This window comes from Dasypus novemcinctus, chromosome 15 (assembly GCF_030445035.2).
Source record: "Dasypus novemcinctus isolate mDasNov1 chromosome 15, mDasNov1.1.hap2, whole genome shotgun sequence".
Lineage (NCBI taxonomy): Eukaryota > Metazoa > Chordata > Mammalia > Cingulata > Dasypodidae > Dasypus > Dasypus novemcinctus.
This window is the reverse complement of record NC_080687.1, coordinates 60597092-60613403: the sequence shown is the minus strand read 5'-3', so window position 1 is coordinate 60613403 and position 16312 is coordinate 60597092. Positions and strand designations below refer to the sequence as shown.

The 16312-nt window shown below is 36.4% G+C and overlaps 1 protein-coding gene across 30 annotated transcripts in view; it reads right to left on the bottom strand.

Annotated features, from left to right (window-relative positions):
- Positions 1–16312, bottom strand: part of MYCBP2 (MYC binding protein 2) — a 263861-nt gene that overhangs the window by 28378 nt on the left and 219171 nt on the right. For 28 of the 30 annotated variants that reach the window (XM_058276528.1, XM_058276532.2, XM_058276530.2 and 25 more), the window contains 6 exons: positions 15144–15304; positions 13947–14103; positions 13528–13752; positions 11008–11073; positions 9419–9658; positions 9029–9127 (listed from right to left, as the gene is read on the bottom strand). In XM_058276528.1, coding sequence (XP_058132511.1) covers positions 9029–9127; positions 9419–9658; positions 11008–11073; positions 13528–13752; positions 13947–14103; positions 15144–15304 — 948 coding nt within the window. The remainder of the gene's footprint in view (positions 1–9028; positions 9128–9418; positions 9659–11007; positions 11074–13527; positions 13753–13946; positions 14104–15143; positions 15305–16312) is intronic. The other 2 variants (XM_058276529.2, XM_058276559.2) reach the window with 1 other exon arrangement.

Genomic DNA, 16312 nt, shown 5'->3' with positions numbered 1-16312 from the left:
GGAGATATAAGTAAATAAAATAAATATATATTTTTTTAAAGTCTTAATTTGTAGATAATATGATATGATTGCCTAATGAGAAAACTTCAGAGTCAACAATAACAACAAAAACACTCCTGTGGGAAACAGACTTGGCCCAATGGATAGGGCATCCGCCTACAACAGGGGAGGTCTGCAGCTCAAATCCCGGGCCTCCTTGACCTGTGTGGAGCTGGCCCATCTGCAGTGCTGATGTGCGCAAGGAGTGCCCTGCCACGCATGGGTGTCCCTGCATAGGGGAGCCCCATGCGCAAGCAGTGTGCCCCATAAGAAGAGCCACCCAGCGCGAAAGAAAGTGCAGCCTGCCCAGGAATGGTACCACACACATGGAAAGCTGACACAGAAAGATGACACAACAAAAAGAAACATAGATTCCTGGTGCTGCTGATAAGGATAGAAGTGGTCACAGAAGAATATACAGCGAATGGACACAGAGAGCAGACAACTGGGGGTGGGGGTCGGGAAGGGGAGAGAGAAAAAAAAACCAAACAAACCAAAAAACACTCCTGGCACTAATAAATCATAATAGCAAGGTTGTAGGATAATATATAAGTCTATTGCTTTCCTGTATGTTAGTATTGAACAACCAGAATTTGAAATTCAGAACATAATATCATTTATATTAGCACCCCTAAAAACAGGAAACTTAGGTATAAATATAACAAAGTATATATGAGATTTACATGAGGAAAACCACAAAAACTTTGGTGAAAGAAATCACAGATGATCTAAATAAAGGGAGAGGTATTCCATGTTCTTTAGAAAATTTAATATTTAATATTAAAATGCCAATAGTTCCCAACTTGATTTATTGATTCAGTGTAATACAAGTTAAAACCCTAGCAAATTATTTTGTGGTTAGAAAATAAAACAATCCAAGTTTAGATGAAAAGGCAAAAGACCCAGGACATTCAACATAATATTGAGGAAGAATGAAGTCAAAGGACTGACATTACTCAACTTTAAGACTTATGATAAAGCAACAGTGACAAAGACAATGTGGTATTGACAAAAGAAAAGACAAATAGATCAATGGACCAGAAGAGAGAGCCCAGAAATAGACTCACACAAATATAGTCACCTGATTTTTGACAAAGGAGCAAAGGTAATTCAATGGAGAATTCAATGGAGAATTGAACAAATTCAACAAATGGTTTTCAACAAATGGTACTGGAACATCAGGACATCCATATGCAAAGAAATTGAATGTAGAGTTTATATCTTTCACAAAAATGAACTGAAAATGGATCTCTCATCAGAAACCATGGAGGTGAGTAGAAAGTGGTATGATGTATTTAAGATACTAAAAGAAAAAAACTGTCAGCTAAGAATTCTTTATCCAGTAAAAACTGTCCTTCAAAAATGAGGGTGAGATTAAAGTGTTCACAGATAAACAGAGAGAATATGTTATGAAAAGACGAGATTTACAAGAGATACTAAAGGGGGTACTACAGTCAGAAAGGAAAAAAACAAGGGTGAGAGACTTGGAGAAGAATGGAAAAATGAAGATTACTAGTAACTTAAAAGGTAAAAAGACAGACCATAGTAAGATATGAAATGGAAAATGGATGAAGGAAGTAATGCCTTTACAGTAACAATATTGAACATTAATGGTTTGAACTCCTCAATCAAAAGACAGACTGAGAGAATAAAAAAATATGAGCTGGGAGCAGATGTGGCTTAAGTGGTTGAGTGCCTGCTTCCCACATAGGAGGTCCTGGGTTCAGTTCCTGATGCCTTATAAAAACAACAAAAAAAGGCAAACAACAAGCAGACAATAAAAAAAACCAACTCAGGGAAGCTGATGCTGATGTGGCTGAGTTTGTGGCTATGGTTGAACTCTGGCTTCTTACATACGAGGTCCCAGGTTGAATCTCTGGCCTGATACCTCAAAAAAAAAAAAAGTCAACTATATGCTGTCTACAATAGAATCACCTCAGATGTAAGGACACAATCATGTTTAAAGTGAAAGGTCAGAAAATGATATCCCATGCAAATAGTAGCCCAAAAAGATCTGGCGTAGTGACAGTAATATCGGACAAAATTGTTTGTTTTTTAAAGATTTAAAAAATTTATTTATTCCCCTACCCCATTGTGTTTTTTAATGCTTGCTGTCTGCTCTCTGTCCATTCACTGTGCACTCTCTGTGTCTACCTGTCTTCTCTTCACATCTTCTCTTTTAGGAGGCATCAGGAACTGATCCCTGGACCTTTGATGTGGGAGGCTCTCAATCACTTGAGACACCGGAGCATCCTGCTTTGCTGCATCTCCTGTTGTCCCTCCTCTGTGTCTCCTTTGTTGCTTCATTTTGTTGGGCCAGCTAGCGTTCAACAGGAGGCCCCGGGAACTGAGCCAAGGAACTACTCCTATATGGTAGATGGGAACCCAATCACTTGAGCTACATCCACTTGCCCAAAATAGATTTTAAATGCAAAACTGTTATACGAGATGAAGAAGGTAATTAGATGTTAATAAAAGGGGCAATTCAACAAGAATAAATAACAATAATAAATATTTATGCACCTAACCTGGGTGCCCCAAGATAGATGAGGCACATACTGGCAAAACTGAAGGAAGAATTAGATGTCTCCAAATTAATAGTTGGAGATTTCAATACACCACTTCTAGCATTAGACAGAATATCTGGACAGAGGATAAATAAGGAAACAGAGAGCTTGAGTAATATGATAAATGAACTAAACATGACAGACACTTACAGCGCATTATTCCCCGAAAGTGCAGTATATATATCCTTTTCAAGTACTTATGGATCCGTCCCCAGGATAGACCATATACTGGATCACAAGACAGGTCTCCTCCGATATGACTTTTCTATACAAGCCTCTTCAGTCACTTTTACTGAATTTGTGGTTGGCGCTAGGGATGGTCCGTGCTCAGGAGACTTGAATCTCTGGACTGCCCATGTGCCAGCTGGGCCCTGAGCCTCAGCAGAGTGGTGACTCCAACTCTCTGGTTCGTTGGTCTTACCCAGGTCAGCTAACAGGGAGGTGAAGATGGTCAACCACCACACCAGGGAATCAAGAGTGCCTATAACTATAAGCAGAGGAATTGTATCCATCATCCATGCGGAATCTAAGCTCCCTCTTGATCTAGAGGTGGAGGGGACATCGCCATCCCAGGGTCCACAGAATGGAGGAATAAAATATGGACTAGAGTGGACTCACTGATATTCTACTATAAAACTATTATGATGAGTAATAGAAGAAATTTTAGCATTGAGGTGGAGAAAGTGGCCACAGTAGTTGCTGAGGGCAGGGAGAGGGAAGAAGAGATGTGATGTGGGGACATTTTTGAGATTTTGAGTTGCCTTAATGATATTGCAGGGTCAGATGTTGGACTTTATATATCCTGCCATAACCCACTGAATGTACTGGGGGAGAGTGTGAACTACAGGGTTAACTATTATCTGTGTAGTGCAGTAGTGCCCCAAAATGTGCACTGAGTGCGGTGAGGGTGCTGCAATGATGAGGGAGGTGGCTGGAGTGGGAGGAGTGGGGTGGGGGGGTGGGGGGTATACAGGAACCTCTTACATTTTTTAGTGTAACATTTTTTATGTGATGTATATATCTTCAAGAAAATACAATTTACAAAAATGATGTGGTGGGGAGTGGTGAGTGGGTTACATGGGAACCTCTTATGTTTTTTTGTTTTTTTTATGTTTTTTAATGTAACATTCCTTGTGATCTATTAATTTAAAAAAATTAAAGAAATAAAAATTCTTAATGTAAATTAAAAAAAGGAATTGGAAAATAGAAAATTAAAAAAAAAACGAAAACAAGACAGATCTCAGTAAATTTAAAAAGACTGAAATTATAGAAAGCACCTTCTCTAATTGTAATGAAGCTGGAAATCAACACTGGATGAAAAAAGGGAAAATATACAAATATTTGGAGATTAAACAAGACACTAAAATAATCAGTAGGCCTAAGAAGAAACTGTAAAAGAAATCAGTAAATATCATGAGATGAATGGTAACAAGAAGGCAACATATCAAAACTTATGGGATACAGCAAAGGCAATGCTCAGAGAGAAATTTATGGCCCTCAAAGCTTACATTAAAAAAGAACAAGCTAAAATCAAAGACCTAACTGCACACCTGGTGGAAATAGAAAAAGAAGAGCAAACTAATCCCAAACTAAGCTGAAGGAAAGAAATAACACAGATTGGAGCAGAAATAAATTAAATTGAGGACAAAAAAATAATAGAATCAACAAAACCAAAGATTGGTTCTTCAAGAAGATCAACAAAATCAACAAACCCTTAGCTAAACTAACAAAGGAAAAAAAAAGAGAGAAGATACAAATAAATAAAATCAGAAATGAAAGGCGGGACCTTACCACCAATTCTGCAGAAATAAGAGAGATCATAAGAAGATACTATGAAGAAATGCACACCAAAACAAAAAAAAAAACCTAGACAATGTAGATGAAATGGACAAATTCCTAGAAACATACCAAGAACTACACTGACCCTGGAAGAAATAGAAGACCTCAACAAACCAATGACAAGGAAAGAAAGATTGAAAGAGCCATCAAAAACCTCCCCCAAATGAAAAGCCCAGGACCAGACAGCTTCACAAGTAAATTCTACCATCATTCAAAGATGATCTAATACCAATCTTGCTCAAGCTCTTCCAAATAGTTGAACATGAAGGAACACTACCAAACTCATTCTATGAAGCCAATATCACCTTAATACTAAAACCAGAAAAAGATAACACAAAAAAAGAAAATTACAGACCAATTTCTCTGAAGAACACAGATGCAAAAATCCTCAATAAAATACTTGCAAACCAAATCCCAAAGCACATTAAAAGAATTATACACCGCGATCAAGTGAGTTTTATCCCAGGTATGCAGGGGTGGTTCAACACAAGAAAATCAGTTAGTGTAATAAACCATTCTGTTCTTGGATACGAACCCTCTGATGCCCCACTCTCCTCGTTTCTTTGCCCACCACTAATTCAGCAAGATTTCATAAACTGTGGTAATTTCTTTCAATATTTTTGGAGCTATCATTTGAATGACTACAAGACTGTGTTAAAATTCAGTTGATATCTCCAAAAGATTTTGAAAGTGTTTACGTAATCTTTTTTTTTTTAAGATTTATTTATTTATTTCTCTCCCTTCCACCCCCCCCCCCCCCAGTTGTCTGCTCTCTGTGTCCATTTGCTGTGTGTTCTTCTGTGACTGCTTCTATCCTTATCAGTGGCACCGGGAATGTGTTTCTTTTTGTTGCGTCTTCTTGTTGAGTCTGCTCTTCTTGTGTGCGGTGCCATTCTTGGGCAGACTGCACTTTCTTTCACACTTGGCGGCTCTCCTTAAGGGGCACACTCCTTGCAAGTGGGGCTCCCCTATGCGGGGGACACTCCTACATGGCATGGCACTCCTTGCGTGCATCAGCACTGTGCATGGGCCAGCTCACCACATGAGTCAGGAGGCCCTGGGTTTGAACCCTGGACCTCCCATGTGGCAGACGGACGCCCTAACCACTGGGCCAAGTCCGATTCCCGTAATGTTATTTTTTATAGACCTCAAAGAGAAAACTGGGGATGATTTAGATACTACTGAATTAGAAGGCAAATTCTTGAAATTATTTTTCAAAAGGCTGCAAAAGTGATTATTTGTAACATCTGAAACACAAGAATATTGAGACCAGTCAGGGTTGACTCCTCTTTTTGGAAACAAATGAGGTTTTACCTCTTGGGTAAAGTGCTTTAGTTTATTGACATCTCCAATTGTTATTGTAGAGACATTTATTTCTCTCTTCAGTTTTGTCAGTGTTTGCCTCATTTATTTTTGGGCACCTAGGTTAGGTGCATAAATATTTATTATGAATATTTCTTCTTGGTGAATTATTCCTTATATTAATATTTAATGACCTTCTTTGTCTCTTATAATAGTTTTGAATTTAAAATTGAATTTGTCTGATATTAAGTGCAGTTACCCCAGATCTTTCAACCCCCCTCCCCCTGAGATGGTTCCCTCATCTGTCTGCTCATTGTCTGCTTGTTGTGTCTGCTCATTTTCTCTGTGTTGTGTCTGCTAGTCTTCTTTTTTAGGAGGCACCAGAAAATGAACCTGGGCCTCCCATGTGGGAGGTGAGTGCCTAACTGCTTGAGCCACATCCACTCCCCCAGATATTTTTCATTATTCTTTGTGTGGAATGTCTTTCTCCAACCTTTCACTTTCAGTCTATTTGTGTCCTTACGTCTAAGGTGAGTCTCTTATACACAACATATACATAGCTCATATTCTTTTTTATCCATTCTGCCAGTCTGTGTCTTTTGATTGGAGAGTTCAACCCATTAACATTCAATGTTACTACTATAAAGGCATTACTTCCTTTGTCCATTTTATCTTTTGGCTTTCCATTGTCATATCTTACTACAGTCTACCTTTTTCCCTTTAAGTTACTAGTAATCTTCATTTCTTCACCCTTCTCCAAGTCTCTCACCCTTCTTTTTTCCTTTCTGGCTATCGACTCCCTTTAGTATCTCTTATAAATCTGGTCTTTTCATAACATACTCTCTCCATTTCTGCTTATCTGTGAATACTTTAAACTCACCCTCATTTTTGAAGGACAGTTTTGTTGGATAAAGAATTCTTGGCTGGCAGTTTTTTCCTTTGTATACCTTAAATATATCATACCATTGCCTTCTTGCCTCCATGATTTATGATGAGAAATTGGCACAGTCTTACTGAATGTCCCTTGTATGGGATGAACTGCTTTTCTCTTGCTGCTTTCAGAATTCTCTCTTTATCTCTGGCATCTGACATTCTGAGTAGTAGGTATCTCAGAGTAGGTTTTTTTAAAAAGATTCATTCTGTTTAGAGTCCACTGTCCTTCTTCAATATTGATATTTATGTTTTTCATAAGGATTGGAAAATTTTTGGATATTATTTCTTCAAATATTCCTTCTGCCCCTTTTCCATTCTCTTCTCCTTCCATAACATGTATATTTGTCCATTTCATGCTGCCTGAGACCCTGTTCAAATTTTTTCCATTCTTTTTTCCATCTGTCAAGTTTGGATGCTCTGTCCTCCAATTCACTTATTCATTCTTCAGCTATTTCAAATTTGCTCTTATAGTCCTCTAATGTTTTTTAAATATCATCCATTATATCTTTCATTACTATAAGATCTGCTGCTTATCTTTCCAAGTTTTCAAATTCTTCTTTATGCTCACTGTGTCTTCTTAATCACGTTTATCTCTTTAGCCATATTTTCCTTCAACTCCTCAAACTGATTTAGGAGATTTGTGTGAACATCAGAGATTAGTTGTCTTAAATCCTGCTTCATGAGGATTTTTAATTTGTTCCTTTAGCTGCACTATCTCTTCCTCTTTCTTAGTATGGCTTGCAATTCTTTGCTGATGTCTAGGAATCTGATTATTTTGGTGAATTTACTCTGATGATCAATTTCTTTCTCTAGCCTAGTGTTTTTGTTTCATGGCTCTTCTTTGAATTTTGGTTCAGCTTACTCCAAATCTTTAAAACTGCCCTGCTTAAGTTATCAAAACAGGGCCAGAGACTCAGTAATTGGGCAGAGATCAGATCTAAGGGGGGCCTGGGGAAAGGGACATGAGAGACTCCAAAAAAGCTTTTTTTTCCTTTCACATTCTGGTCTGCCAGGCGACGGCACTTTTCAGCAAACCTTTCCACATTTCCGTAGAAGTAACTCTTAACTCCCGTTTGTCTGTTTTTTTCTGGGCTGGCTAGAGGCACAATTCTAAGTGGAGCTGTGCTGTCCAAACTCATCAAAGAGAAACCATACTCTGTCCTCCACCTCACCCTCCTTCTTCCCAGGGAGGAAAACATGTGTTCCCTTCTCAGCTGGCTGCTGTCAGCCATGGGTTATACTGAGGCTGCTCGTCTCAAGGGTAGGGGGTGCTGTTCCCAGCTATGGGGGTGAGTTACTCACAATTTTTGTTTTGCCCTCTTTGTCTTTCTGCCCCTCTCCTTCCTGTACAAAGTGTGGCACTCTCCTGGTCTGCAGATCCCCAAAGCAGCATCCTTGGACAAATTTCGCCTGTCCTCCATTGTTTTTGTAAGAGATTTAAGCCCTGCTGACCTACTCTGACACCATTTTCCCAGAAATCCTCCCTTTGAATTCTGAAAGGCCAGAACTCTCTCTCTGGTTAGAGGACATCTCACTAGAATGTTGAAAGTATCCAGGTGCACATAGCAAAAAGGGTCACAATGAGCAGGGGAAGAGATCCCATCGTGAGCCGACTCCTGGGAGGCCAACTGCTGGGATCGGTAGATGGCAGCTCTGCATGCCCCACTTAGCATGGGAGAGGAGAGACCAATACTTTAGTTTATACTAAAGAATTAAAGGAATGGCATTTCAGAAGAAATTCTTAGAACAACATAATGAACAGTTATTCCAATAAAAATTTACTGCATTTGTGTAAGCTTATACCATGGTAGCTGCAAAGACAAATCAGACATGCACTTGGTCCTCAAAAAGTTTATAGTTGAGTAGAAGAGTTAAAACATTTATGTAAATAAATATAATAAAAAAGAAATCAAGAAGAAACATATACATATTATGAAATTAAGAAAAAACTACTTTTTTGAGGGGGAAGGCATAAAGAAAGTTCATGGAGAATATAGTATTTCTGAACTAGACTAAAAAATGGATAAGATGGAGGAGGGAGTACAGATAACTTTTTCAACGGTGTACTGCAAATAAATAAGTCAATTTTACAAATGTTAATATTTGAACACAACAGTCCAAGGTATAGAGAAAATTTTGTTGCTACTTAAACTACTATCTAGATTATACATTACCAAATAATGAATTTCTTTTTAGATATTTTGTCATCTTTCTAATTAAAGTGAATATGAATTGAATATAAATTAATCTTACAAGTGCATTAAAATGCACAATAATGCATGGATTATTTTACTGAGCAAAAGAAAATGAGAAAGGGAAATAAGTATTTTTAGAATATAAATAAATACATTGTATACTTTTTCCTCTCCTTCAGGTGATGACAACAGTGCCTTTTCCTCTTGTTCTGGAGTAGGTTCAGCATCTCCAGCAATGAGCTTTCCAAATACCTGATGAAGATGACAAGCATGTGAGAAGGAATTAATAACAGGAAATTACCATTGTGAAAACTAGCTGATTCTGCAGGTGTCATAATACTACTCTGCTTTTCCTGCTATAAACCATGACTTTTCTTAATAATGATCGCAAAATGAAACAGGAGTTTAGGGCTACAAGAAGAAAATTTGGGCAATATATGTAGCCAGAAATCTCTAACAAGTTTCAGAAAATATTTTGTTATAGTCTTGAAATACATTATTTCAATTTTTCTTATGCTGGAATATGTAAGTATGGCTACTCACTTGGGATGTAATAAGTCTGAATACTCGAAGAGTCTCAGCTTCACAGTTCCTTTGCTGGGCCACACTGGCTGAAATCTGGCCAGCAATTTTTGTGCTTTCACCATCCTTCCAGCCGAGGACCTTTACTTGTCGAACTCTCAGTGTATTTTCTGGGCCCTTTAATTCAATTTTGATGATGTGATTATCTCCTCCTGGAAGTTCACTTGTTACCCAACCAATGTGCCTGGAGTCCAGATCAACCTGGTAAAGTAGAAAAGGATAGGAACCCGATACAGCTATATTCCTTTTATCACTGTCATAGGCTTCATATTAATAATAGCAAGCTCAAATAGCATATACTTGTAGAGATAGTGTTTATTTCACACTGATTATCTTATTTAATCCTTGTGAGGATAAGTATTTAATATTATTTATAATAGCTAGTATACAGATGAAGTAATTGAGATTATTACATGTTAAGGGAATCCCCATAAATGATGGATTTGAGAATTAAAATCCAGGTCTGACTACTTCCAAACTCAAGTTGTACAATGAAACCATTACAGTTTACAATACTATTCTATACCAATCCTAATTCTAAGTAGAAAACAAGATCAGCAACCAGGTCCTGTTTTGTGCATTCTCATATTAAAGCACCATTTAAAGATAAATATCTTTGATGTGCAGTTAATGTGTTTACTTATGAAGACAAATGATATAATAAGCAACTTTGCACTTGTGATTCCTTATTTCACTGCATTTCAATGAGAATATAACTTTTCTCAAGATTTTAAATTTCAATGCACTGTGAGTGATTTTTTTTACAATATTCATTTGACAAAATGAAAATTGTTTCTATGGTATTTGATGTATAAGAAATGATCTGGGGCATCTACCTTAATTATATAGACATTAAACCACATTATTTTAACTTATAATGTCAATCTTTCTAAAAAGGACATTAAGCATAAATCTCACAGAAAAGGATTACTTTCTCAAATTATTTAAAAATTTAAACAAAATTTATTATTTGTTCAATCCAAAATTTCAATTCATTCTTTTAATATGATTTGAAAAAAATCTGGTTAACTTTCTTGGGCTAAAGTGTCACAGAGGAACAGCTTTGAAAAAGTTTCACTCACACAAGTGAGTTTAATCTCAAACACATGCCAAGATAAAACTTAAATTGTTTCTAGAGTTTATTTGTAAACAGACTTGCAACCTGGGATCTGGTACCAGTATTATAAGTGATATACTGTAGGCCAGAGGACAGCAACCTATTTTAATCGAAAATGTAGGTGAATTATGGTGTTAACTGTGAATTGGATCTATGATGAACTTTAAGGGATCCTGAGTTTTTGTAGTGAAATGGGGGCAAAGAAGTAATAGGCATAGAATAAATGCTCAGGATGAGAATATTTAGAGCAACCATGCATAAGATCTGTAGCACAGGGATGTTTATAACTATTCCTATGTATGGACCATTCATTCGTCAATTTAGTGTTTTACAAATAAAAGACATAGGCAGAGTGCCAAAACTGGAACTCAACAGTGGAGACATAAAATTTCTCCATAGACAGCAAAACATTTAATGATTAAATTTTAGTTACCTGCTTGATTCTGCATAAATCTTCTACTGCTTTGCCAGTCAAGAAAGTCATTGAGGTAACCTTATTCTAAAATATAGATAATTCAAAATGTTTATTATGCCATACTTCTGCTTAATAGCTTACAATGATTTCTAACGACTTAACCATATCAAATTAATGCTTCTGCCTGTCTTTTAAGGTTTTTTTTTTCCCTAACTGAACCCACCTCATCTAACCAACCAAACACAATTCCTACAACTCCAGTCTTATTCTCACAAACTCTATCTTAATCACATTTCAGTTTTTCTCCCTTGGTTCTCTCATAACTTGGCATTCCCTCTCTTTTCATCCAAAGTACACATTCAAATTATACCCATATAATGAAATCTCCCAAAAACTCTGCTTGTGGGAAGCGGACTTGGCCCAGTATATAGGGCATCTGTCTACCACATGGGAGGTCTGCGGTTCAAACCCTGGGCCTCCTTGACCCATGTGGAGCTGGCCTGCATGCAGTGCTGATACATGCAAGGAGTGCCCTGCCACACAGGGGTGTCCCCCGGGTAGGGGAGTCTCATGCTCAAGGAGTGCTCCCTGTAAGGAGAACCACCCAGCGTGAAAGAAAGTGAAGCCTGTCCAAGAATGGCACCACACACACGGAGAGCTGATGCAGCAAGATGACACAACAAAAAGAAACACTGATATCCACGCCGCTGACAACAGCAGCGGACAAAAAGAAGAACATGCAGCAAAATGGACACAGAGAACAGATAATTGGGATGGGGGGGAAGGGGAGAGAAATAAATAATAAAATAAATCTAAAAAAAAAAACCTCTGCTTGTAACTCATGTCCTACATTCTTTCCTATATTCACATTACTTTTAGAAGTAGAAGGAAGGTAGCTTAATCAACAAATATTTTGAAGTGTAGACTCAGAGAAGGATATAAGAGAATGAGGGGTTCTATTCCTTCAAAATACCTGCTGAACTAGGGAAGGCATGATTAACATGTAAAAGTATCAAATAAAAGAAATTAAAATACCTTTAAATACTGAAAACAGGTATGTTTGTACTGGAGCTAGAGACCTAAAGGCTGAGCAAGTTTTATACAAATCACATTAAGAAATAGACTAATATTAATTCCTCGGAGAGTTGCATGCTTTAAGTGCTATGGGTTCATGAACTCAAATCAACAAATATTATGTATAAGGCACTGTGCTGGGCAGGGTGAGGAACAAAGAGGTACAAGGATGTATATTTCTTAGAGGGGATTTCTTAAAAGGACATTAAATGTCAGCTTACATACTGGGCATTTTAAACATGACTATTGTTATGATTACCTCCTCTTAGAAGACAAAAATATCGAATTGATTGCAATCACTGTTCTGTGGAAGAGTATGTTCTGCCTTAAAATGTACCATGAATAACTTTGTACTGGTCAGTCAGTGAGTTCTAGCCAGAAAACTGTTTTATTCCACTTGACCTCCTAGTAGGATAAAGTATTTATATTGAAACTCTGAATTTCCCCAGTCTGAGGAGGAAATCTGTTTATAATATGTTAGCTAGGTCTCTTTTTCTGATTCATTGACAGGGAAGAATTGAACCTGCACTGATGAACAGGAATTGGGGGTGGCAAGGAGCTCGCCAACTGTAGATGGACTGCTGCAGTTGGCTTTATATCCAGAGTATCTGAGGCTCAACCCCATCACTCTGGATCTTTCTGGGAAAGGAAACATGCAAATGGTACAGAAGCAGCTCAGCAATCGCCCAAAGGGTCCCTTTAGTACTGTAGCTGCTGGCAAGCCACATCTATGCTGAGGGAAAGAATTCTAAGAATTATCCTTTACTAGGAACACGATAGAAGAATGGGAGTTTGGCAGTTGGTTCTTAGCACTCAAGTAAATAGGACTCTTTTTCCTTTGTTTAGTGTCCTATGTAAAAGAGTGCTTAATTCAATTAAAACATGTGGATAGGCTAGCACTAAGGAGAACATAAATTATGGTTATTTAGGTTAGTTCAGGACATTTTTTTTCGCCAAGGCGGTTAGGGTAAAAAGGTAGAATCTTAACGTTAATTACACTATAGGGCAAAGTATATTAAGTGGCATCAAAGTAATATAAAACAACACAGAGGAGGGGAAAGAGTAATTTTTATAGAGATCATCACTGGAGAAGAATTCTTTGATGGTCTTAGGACCCTGTGACAGTGAAAGGCAGAGTTTAAAGGGAAGATTTCCAGGCCAAGGGAACAGAATGAACAAAGACATGTAGGTAGAAAATTATAGAGTAGATATTTATTTTGCTTAGCTGTAGCCATGGTATATTTGTAATCAGACCTCTTTTTAGAATTCATATTCCATGTATGGAATATGATCCCAATCATATTAATCTGATTTTAGATTGAAGATTTATCTGGAGAATATAAAAATGCTATTTGGTTGAAGAAGTTCCACATGATAATCTTTCACAAAACTGAGAAAGTGAGTGTATGATTACTAAAGCTTTGGAAAGAACTAATGAGCCATAAATAGAGCTTCCTTTCTTACACCAAGATCTCGGGAATTGTCCACATGAACAGAAACATAGCGGGCATTGATTCCTTTTACACAGTTGATCGTGATGCTCTTAGTTTTGTTTTTATCTTCATCTCCAGATTCCCAAAAAGTTTCTGTGGAACCGTCTGTCAAACTGCCAATCATTGCAGGTCGACTTGATGTTTTTATGTCAACAATGCTGGTTAAGTCCTTTAAGCACATTACTATGCATAATTCCTATCAGAAACAAATATAAATATTATAATATTAAAAAGGAAATCTTCTGTGATAATATAAACAGACATGAAATAAGAAATAAAACTACATAAGATAGAATCAAATTATGAGTAACTTACAATTTCTCCTTCAATACAGTATTGAATATTAACTAACAGGATAACCAACAGGATAATAAATGTTAAAAGACTGACCTGACTCATAGCTTCAAAGCCAGACTGTATACTGATGCTAAAACTCTCTTCGCTATCTCCATCATCTGATTTTGACAAAATATTGTTGATGTGATGAAAGACATTGCTCTGATGAAGGAACTGGTGATCAGACTGCTTGAATTTGAGGCTCCAACATCTAAAAAGGCATAAGCAATATATGAAATAATTCTTTTCCGGGAATTTCTGGAAAAGCACTCTGTTGATAATACTTCAAGAAATCTTAATGTTCTAGATTAAAAAAAGAAAAAATTAGGGAACAAAATCATTGCTTCTGATATGGCAACTTCTCTCTCTTTTTTTTTTTGAGAAATAAAGGTAATTTTGTCAGAGCAAGGTAAATTCTAAAGAAAGTCCAACCTATTTTAAATGGAAAAATTGGACACATAAAGATCAAGCCTACAGAAGCAAAAAAGGCAATGAATGTTTTATAGACAAGTGTTAATTTATAACAGACTCTCAAATTTATTATTCTTACAATTCTATAATAATACATCAGGGTGTAACATATCTTTTACTTCAAAAATCTTGTAAGAAGGAAAAAAAAATTTTCCTTCTGTTGGTTTTACCATTAAGAATGTGAGAATCCAAATAATTTTATCAATCTGTTTCTTATAAAGTTAATTTGAAAGATTTACTTAGATGTATAGTCCAACATGTGGAACTAACAACACGGTTCACAATGTAAAAGTAACAGTAAAATTTAAGGAGATTCCAACTTAAAATTAGGTGATGCCATTCATGACAGTTTTAGGATTGGTTGCAAATAACTAGGTTCCATCTTTCTTAAGATTCTTTTAAATTCAAAACTATATCTTGATTTTTGTTTTAAAGACTGCATTCTCCTTTACCCTTTTATGGTGACATTTAAAATTCCAATGAGGCAGCACTGAGGCAAGTGATTTGAGGTAAAAGAGAAGAGAAAGTGAGTATTACAAACAGTGATAATTTAGCACACTAAGGAATATATTACTAGCATTTTACAGAGGGGAAAACAAGTGTGAATTAAGACGATGGACAATTCTCAATTACAAAAGTACAGAAAGAAGCACCATTTGCATAATTTAGAAATTCCTTTGTATCTTACTATACAGAGAGGTCTTTTGAGGGTTTTGTACTTTGAATACTCCCATGAAATATCTTTTCCAATGTACCTAGAATGCTTAGATATAAAATTACCTTAAGGCCATTTGTTGTAATGAACTGCCACTGGGGAGAGACATCATAAGATCGGAGATTGTCTGAAGTAAGCGGTGAAATGTATGTGGTAAAGGATGAGCGGCTTCACCTGCAATCACTATATCTGACAGTGGATGTTCACATACTCGTGTATCTTTCTCCTAATGTGGAAATTAAAAGCAAATTTATCAGGTTTTCCACTAGAAGTAAAATAGCCCCATTTTTTTCATTTGAAAAATTTTATTAAAGTATAACATTCATATATGAATATATATATGTGTAAGGTAAAAGTTGTAAACTTATAAAACAAATATGCAAAACATTCCACAAGGCTCCCATATATTACCCCACCAAAGTCTTGCTTTGTGAAACATTTGTTACAAACTATGAAAGAGCATTGTCAAAACATTACTACTAACTATAGCCAATATATCTTACATTTGTAGCACTTCCCCCAAAACCCACCCAATGATTAACACCCTGTATTAGTATTATATATTTGCAATAGTGCATGAGAGAACATTCTCTTATTTGTCCTGTGGTTAAGAGTCCACCTTCCACCCCAGGATTCACTGTGTTATACAGTCCCAGGCCTTGTATAATGCATTCAATGTAAAAACTCAGTGGATCTCACTTTTATCACAGTTGTGCTGTCATCACCTCAGTCAATTTTAGAACATTTTCATTATTCCAAAAGGAAAAATCCTATACCCCATTATACACCCCTACTGTTGACCCTTATAATTGATACAATATCTTCTTTGCTATTGTTGCAAAAATATTACAATATTACTATTAACTATCATCCATAAGTTAACATTAGTTATAACTTTCTCATGTATCACCATATTCTTCTTTTTTCAAACAAATCAATTTTAATGATACATATTAATAAAGCATAAATCCATCCAAAGTGTACAACAATCAATGGTATTTGGTATAATCACATAGTTGTGCATTCATCACTTCAGTCATTATTAGAGCATTTTCATTACTCTAATAATAATAAAAACAAAGAAACAAAAACTCATCACCTCTCAATCTCTCTATCCTTACCTTGTTGTATATAGCTACTATTCTGTTTCTCTATAGTTTACCATTTTGTTATTTATTTCTGATAAAATGATAATGAAGATAAGGGATGTGGTCAGTATGAAAATGGAAATTTG